A 7,500-nucleotide genomic window follows, 5' to 3' on the forward strand; every position below is an offset into this window, starting at 1 on the left:
CAGACCAGCCAGCCAGCCAGCCAGCCAGCCAACCCAGCCAGCCAGCCAGCCAGCCAGCCAGACCGGCCAGCCAGCCAGACCAGCCAGCCCAGTCCAGCCCAGCCCAGCTTGCCAGCCAGACCAGCCAGCCAGTCCAGCCCAGCCCAGCCTGCCAGCCAGCCAGACCAGCCAGCCAGCCAGACCAGCCAGCCAGACAGCCAGACAGACCAGCAAGCCATCCACTCCCTCTTAAAGTGGATCAAATTAACCTCACAGCAGAATGTTCTCCAATGACAACCAACCGATTCTCTCAGTTCTGCGCTCACTAACAAAAACTATTCTTTCTCCAAGACACACACACTCACTCACTTTCTTGTCTGACCTTGAAGTTTCTCGGAGAGATCCCACTGGGCACAGACGTAAGTTCAACGTCTAGCTTTGATATACATTTGGTTGAGTTGTCAGCTAATGTGAATTCAATGTGAAATCAACCAAAAATGTCACCCTGTCAGTGGACTTAGGTTAAAAGTTGGGTTCCCTTTTTGCAAATACAATCAGTTTTCCACTTTGATTCAACATCATCACATTGAATGTTTTGGTTGAAATCACATGGAAACAACGTTGTTTCAACCAGTTTTTGCCCAGTCGGATTCAACCAATTCTCCAAATTTTGCAAGGAGATCACAGTAGGACTTAAATGCCAAGAGAAGCAAGACAGAGGAAAAAAATGAACAACACAGAAAGACAGACGCAGAAACACAACTTCTTTGACGTGATCCATTTATTTGAGTTGGTACAGTACTACAGTAGACGGTTTGTAGTAGAGGGACACATGGCGTTTGGTTCCTCGCCAGAAAATGTCTTGAGACTTATTCATACACGATGAAATCAGATTGTAACTCCCAAAACACATACTCCGACCAATGCTTTCACAATGACATGAGACATCATCACTCCCTTAAGGCTGTATCCCAGACAATGACATCTCTCCATTTACCTTATGAACACATCCCCAAGCAGGCCAAAGCATGGACAGAGTAGCTTTATACATCAAATGAAATGGCTTAAATCGCCAATAAATACAAGTATAAAAAAAACACCTTGATAATAATTAGCATTATCAACAAAGAAATACCTGGATCATACAATATAGAAAGGGCATTCAACTTAAAGCACCTTGGCAGTCCAGGTTCACCAACTGATACCAAATCAAAATCAGAACCATGGCAACAGCCAAGAAAAAGAATGAGCCGTAACAAAATAATACTTAAATAACATAATAATACTATTATTATTATTGTCTTAATACCATTATCCAGTCAGGTTTCCCTATGATTAGACCTTCTGCTACTAACGGATATGCACCAGTTAATTCCAGTTTGGCAGATAGAGTTTAATCAGATTCTTTCCTTTTTTTTTTCTCCTGATATCACTCCCTTAGTTTAGGAACTCCCTGCTTTGGTACAGATGGAGTCTTACCATGACTTGTCTGGGGTCAAACAAGTGGTTGTCAATGTGATGGCACCTACAAGTATGTGTTTATCCCCGTGTTATGCTATGTGTTAGTATTTTAGAGAGGTCACGGACATAATAAGAGGCCATGGATTTCCCTTTTGGGGGTGTCAATGGTCACCTCTTTCTTTGGAAGTGTACAAATGTATAAGGCCCTGTTCTCTGTGGTTGGGTCACCAGGCTCTATAACACAGTTGGTTCTCTATCTACGTGATGTAAGTTCACAGGTACAACACCGCAATATGACTGATCTTAGGTCAGCTGTTCTCACCCCTCAGGTGTACCAAAACAGAGGGAATATTCAGATCCCACTGACGTCAGATCAGTCCTCTGATCTCTTACGGCCAAACTCAGGGAAGAAATACTTTCTGCCATAACATAAAGCAATATAAAGTTTCTATATTTTGGAGAATCAAAAACAGAAGCGTAATGAAACAAAATACTAACATAGTATAATTTTATCACTGTAAATCCAGTTGACAATAAAAGGCAATACAAAGGGCAATAAAATGCAATATAATACAGAACGGGTCTGTCGTTTCAATCAATACCCAGGACTTTGCACCAGCAGACCTTTGACAACATTCAACATGTTCATTCTGCTGCTTTGGGGTTGCTATAGTTTCCCATACACATGTTCTGATAATATATGGGGAAGTATCAGTCACAGATCTGACGCCCCATCCCAGGGTTGAAATGTGTTGCACACTAAGGCCATTCTAAACACGCCACACAAACACATTCCACAGAACACACTCGGCCTATGACACAACTTTCTTTAACAGCCTCTAGCGTTTGGCTTAAAACAATTCCTTAACACTAAAGTAGAAATATAACAAAAGCCTGCCAGGCTATTATTGTTGTAAAATGAATTCATTTTCAGATGGGGTTCCCCCATCTATGGTTAAAAGTTCCAGGGGCACATACAGAACCCAATCCATTTCATCCCCCTGAATCATTGAAGCTTCTTCTCATCTTTGGTTAAAAAAAAAACACAAAAAAACACAAAAAAACTTTCAATTTCCTTTCTTTTTACTCCGAACTCACTTTCTCTATGTCACTTTCACTAGTCTACATATCTGGTTTCCTTCAACTCTTTCGCCCTTTCCAACAGGAAAGGCCTCTCAAATCGCACCATCACCAGGAACATTTCTCTTTCCCTCCAACACTTGTTTCCCACTCAAACCTCTACTACACTCTACCTCTCACTTTCACTCCACCATCATTTTCCTCTCTGCTACACGCTACTTTCCTCTAATAGAAACAATAGCTGGCTAATTATGCTAAGTTGACATAATGGCCCTGTACACACAGCTGGAGGCCTGACAGCACACACACCACAGAACCCCCCCCTGCCAGGTGCCGATAACATCTCCCGCACCAACACGTCTCCAGCCATTGTCTGTGGAATGTGCTGTGTCATTAGAGCACTGAAACAAATCCTCCTGCTTAGCCCTTTGTGGAGTGGGAGGGGGCGCCTGGGTTCAAAATGAACTAGGCTATAACATCCACAAATACAACCTGAGCATTGTGTGGGTCTACACATGACATGGACACTCTTAGAAAAAATGTTACGCTGCTATCTAGAACCTAAAACGGTTCTTCGGCTGTCCCCATTGGATAACCCTTTGAAGAGCCTTTTCAGTTCCAAAAGGGTTCTTCTTAGAGCCAAAAAAGGTTCTACCTAGAGCCAAAAAAGTTTATCCTATGGGGACAGCTGAAGAACCAATTTGGAAACCTTTTCTCTAAGAGTGTAGGGTTTCTTTGCCATTTCCAGCTGGTATGACTCTGTAGACTAGTTATGCCAATTGAGAGAGAAGTCCTCAAACCAGAGGCAACTCCAGCACTATAGACAGACAGACAAAACAACCACAGACATGGCTGTTTATTTTGCCAAGAACATTCCAGGGCTATGAGAGGGCATCTGAGCCATCTACCTTCACTAAGGTGAGCAGCTCCAGACCCCTCCAGCTTGCCTGTCCAGGCCGTGTGTTTAAACCAAATCCCCAAACTGCTGACACATCTATGGGGGAACAAAAAAACAAGAAAGCACTGCATGAAAAGGCTTGTTTAAGACTGTCATCTCTCTGGGCTTGGATCTTGTTTCCTGACAGTGTTTTTTGGGGGACAGAGACGGGACTGTTTCCTCTAAACTGCTGTTTTAGGTCTGTGTGACCCCTGACCTGTGACTGTGTAAGGCTATAGGCTGCTGTGGGTTCCATTAAGGTCCTGGGTCTCTCTCACCACATTCACATGTATATGAATCAAAACAGCACAACTGGTGACAGGTTGGCCTGGCAACCATCTCTCTCCACTTTCAGGAAATGACATACATAATTTTATATAGATCTAAAAGGCACTTCCTACATATTCCCTAATACCATATGCTATTTATAGGACATGCGCTTTTATGGTGATATACATAGCTGCATGTTTTACTTATGCGGCCATATTAATATATCAAGTATACATGTTTCATTTTAATGGGTAACATTATAATTATATATGTCAATCCACACAAAGGGTTGGAGACAATGAGCTTTGGACTCTTCCAGTACTGCCAGAACCCACAGTTTTCTATTCAACTAAAATCTACGCAAATATGAATAAATAATTAACATTGTCAGTTATTTTGGCGCAAGACCCTGGTTTGTTTTTTACAGGAAGTAAAGATCCCAAAAAACATGTGCTCTGTGTGAGTTCTAAGGTGCTTTTTTAAACTCCAACTCAATTCATGGCTCGCTTCGAGAGCCAACCAGTTTCTGGTTGCTGCAATTGTGATTCTAACTTGCCTTTTGCTGAATATGTAAACATTTGAATACAGCAAAGTCTACGGGCGGCTGGAGGAGGCAGGCTGGGTGGCATTCTCTCGTGCCAGTGGTTTTTCTCTCTCCATCGTTTGAAAACCCTGCTAACTGAATTTCCTTTGACTGAGAAGTGCATAGTAGTGTATGTATCAGTGTGTGTATGATATAGTTTCTAACAAGGATTCAATTCCCGGAAAGAAAACAATAACCTCCCAAAAAGTGCAGGCAGGCTATCCCAGCAACACACTGGTCAATGGTTGTCAATGACATACACATTCATGTACATACACACCAACAGAGACAGATGTTATAGCCTCAGCCTGGCCAGCTGGCTGCCTCTTCTCTTCCCCCCCGGGCCCTCCCCGGCTAGGTGAGGTTGCTGCTGATGTCCAGGGCTTGCTGGTACACCTGAGTCATGTCGTCCAGGTCCCCCAGCAGGGAGAAGCTGCCGTTGTCCCCCGGGGACCCCAGCTCTCTGGGGGACCGGCTGAACTTTGACCCGTGGAGCGGTGGGGCCGCCTGGAAGCCCTTGAAGCTGGCCAGTTGCAGCAAGTTTTCGGCTGACACGCAGGCCCTGATGTTGGGGCGGTGGGGGGCGGTGGGGGGCCAGTCAGGGGACAAACTGGGGGACAGGACGTCGTCCTCCAACACCATGCTGGACGGACGGCTCTGGCTACGGGACAGGCCTGAGTCACCCGCCAAGGAAGGCTCCCCGAGAGCACTAGCTGAGGGAGGGGCCGCTGTAGGTGGAATACTTCCCGTTGCGCTTCAAGATGCCCTTCCTCCCCACCACTCTCCTAGGAGGGGAGCTGCAGGCGGTGACCCGGGACATGGTGGCGCCCCCTAGCAACTCGGAGGACTCGCTGCGCTCCGGGGAGGAGTAGTACCCTGATTCCCGTTGTTGGTTGTTCTTCAGGATGCCCTTCTTGGGGAGGCTGGGCACCATCTTAGCTGGCGAGCCCCCTGCCAGGGCAGGCTCTCCTCCTCCTCCTCCCTCTCTGTCGGGGCTAGAGCAGCTTCCTTCTCCCTTGGCTGGCCTGAGCTCCATCATCGCTCCACCACTCCCCAGCTCCACCTCCTCCAGGCTGGGTGAGCGCTGCTCTTCCGTCACCCTGGTCTTGAGAATCCCCTTGGGCCTCTTCAGCCCTGGCTTGTCCCCCTCCCCTCCACCGTGGGCCCATCCCCCACTTCATTCTCCTTCTTGGACTTCTTGGGACGCTGGCGGAGGACCAGGGGCAGCAGGGTGGTGGGTTTTCCCGGCCGGGGCTCGGTGCGGTTCTGCCAGTCAATGAAGCGGGCCAGCATGGGAGAGGAGGTGCCGCTGTCACGCTGTGTCTCACAGTCGCACACGCTGCTCTTCCAGCCCCAGTTGACCCACCAGTGGTTGGCGATGTCTTCCACCGTGGCCCGCCGCTCTGGGTTCACCATCATCATCCAACGGATCAGACCGCGGGCATCTGGGAGGGGCAACAGGAGGGGAGCATAGACTGACATTCTGGATATGAGCACAGCACAGGTTACACTTCAGGGTTTTATTGTTGCTACAGTATTATCTAATAATAGTTCTACTTAGACCAGGGCCGGGCAACGTTAGTGGCCCCCCGTCTTTACAGCGGAGAGAAATGTTCTGTACGTTTTAGAGTCCATTTTGTGCAATTGTACACATTTTGCCACGGGCTTAGAGTAAATGTGGCCGTTTTAAAGCAAGTTTGCTTAAATTCCACACATTTTGTTATGGGGCAGAAAGAAGATTTAGACATTGTATAACTTTTTTCATGAATTTCTACTCATTTTGAAATGGGGCAGAGAGGCAAATTAGTTGTTTTATAGCCAATTTCATGCAATTCTACATATTTTGCTTTAGGGTGGAGATGAATGCTTGCAGTTTATAATATGATATCTGAGTGAGACTGACAAAAAATATAAAATGGGGCCCCCCGGCCGGTATGACCATGATAACAAGTTTAGATAGCTGGCTGCTAAACTACTTTAGCAAGCTAGCAAATTTTTAGCTGACACGGTCTAATTGACTGACTATCAGTGACTGACATAAAACAAAAGAAAACTGCTAATACACAGCCACATTTCAAAATTGCACCATGTGTATTCTACTATTCTAACTCGCAACAGTAAGTTGGGGGGGGTGATCCGAGGGCCTTCAAAAGGGGGGCTGCGGGGCGCATGGCTGCACGTTGCCTATCCCTGACTTAGACAGTGTACTGTAGACACTCTTAGAAAGAAAGGTGCTATCTAGAACCTAAAATGTTTCTTTGGTTGTCCCCATAGGAGAACCCTTTGAAGAACCTTTTTTGGTTCCAGTCAGAAACACTTTTTGGTGCCAGGTAGAAATACTCATTTGGGTTCCACATAGAACCCTTTTCACAGAGGGTTCTACATGGAACCCAAAAGGGCTCTACCTGGAACAAAATGGTTCTCCTATGGGGACAGCCATAGAATCCTTTTGGAACCCTTTTTTTTTAAAGTGTAGAGTAGAGGGTGTATACATAGAGAGGGAGACTAGATCTTCGACTGTGTAGGTTGAGGGTTTTGTTCTGCACCTGAGGACTGGGTGGGCTCTCTGTACTCCCCATTGCTGATCTGGCGGATGAGGTTCTTGTGGTGGCCTCCATCGAACGGCATGGTCCCATAGACCAGGGTGTACAGCAGCACCCCCAGAGCCCAGCTGTCTACCTACAGCAATACAAACACACGTGTCAATACACAGGTCCCTACACAGGTCCCTACACAGATCAGGATCAGATAGACTCAACGTGAGAGACTCAACGTGAGAGATCAATCAGTTAAATCAGTCACCGGAGACGCAGTTGAAAAGGAATCTCACATTTCCCTTTTCCAATTTCCAGTAACTGATAAATGAGGCTCAATGCCATTACTGAGTTAGCAACAGATTATCAAAACATTAACAAGGAGCGTACTGTGTCTGAACTGGAACGACGTAGCTATGGTGTAGCAACAGCTGAAACACTGTAAGCACCGCACAGCTATACCATATTGCTCTTGGCCCTACTTTCCCTCCATTCCCTCAGCCATAGAAACAGTGATAAACACCAGAGTGTGGAGTCGGGAGTGTGCCAGTTTGTTTCCATGTAGATAGAACCAGTTCTCCCTCTGCCTTCCTTTCTGTCTCTGTCTGTGTGTCAGCCAGAAGCCTGCGCTTTGTGACCACTAACCTAATGCAATG

General features: G+C 46.4%; 1 protein-coding gene across 1 annotated transcript in view; it reads right to left on the reverse strand.

The window, feature by feature from the left end:
* Positions 1-742: 742 nt before the first annotated feature.
* nuak1b (NUAK family, SNF1-like kinase, 1b) overlaps positions 743-7,500 on the reverse strand; it is a 29,558-nt gene continuing 22,800 nt past the window's right edge. Inside the window, 4 exon segments of the mRNA XM_036952857.2 lie at positions 743-5,036; positions 5,038-5,474; positions 5,477-5,755; positions 6,857-6,989. Of these exon segments, the coding sequence (XP_036808752.2) occupies positions 4,665-5,036; positions 5,038-5,474; positions 5,477-5,755; positions 6,857-6,989 (1,221 nt within the window). The 3' untranslated portion in view covers positions 743-4,664.

The sequence above is a fragment of the Oncorhynchus mykiss genome, chromosome 2 (genome assembly GCF_057628025.1).
Source record: "Oncorhynchus mykiss isolate SJ-2025 chromosome 2, ASM5762802v1, whole genome shotgun sequence".
Classification (NCBI taxonomy): Eukaryota; Metazoa; Chordata; class Actinopteri; order Salmoniformes; family Salmonidae; genus Oncorhynchus; species Oncorhynchus mykiss.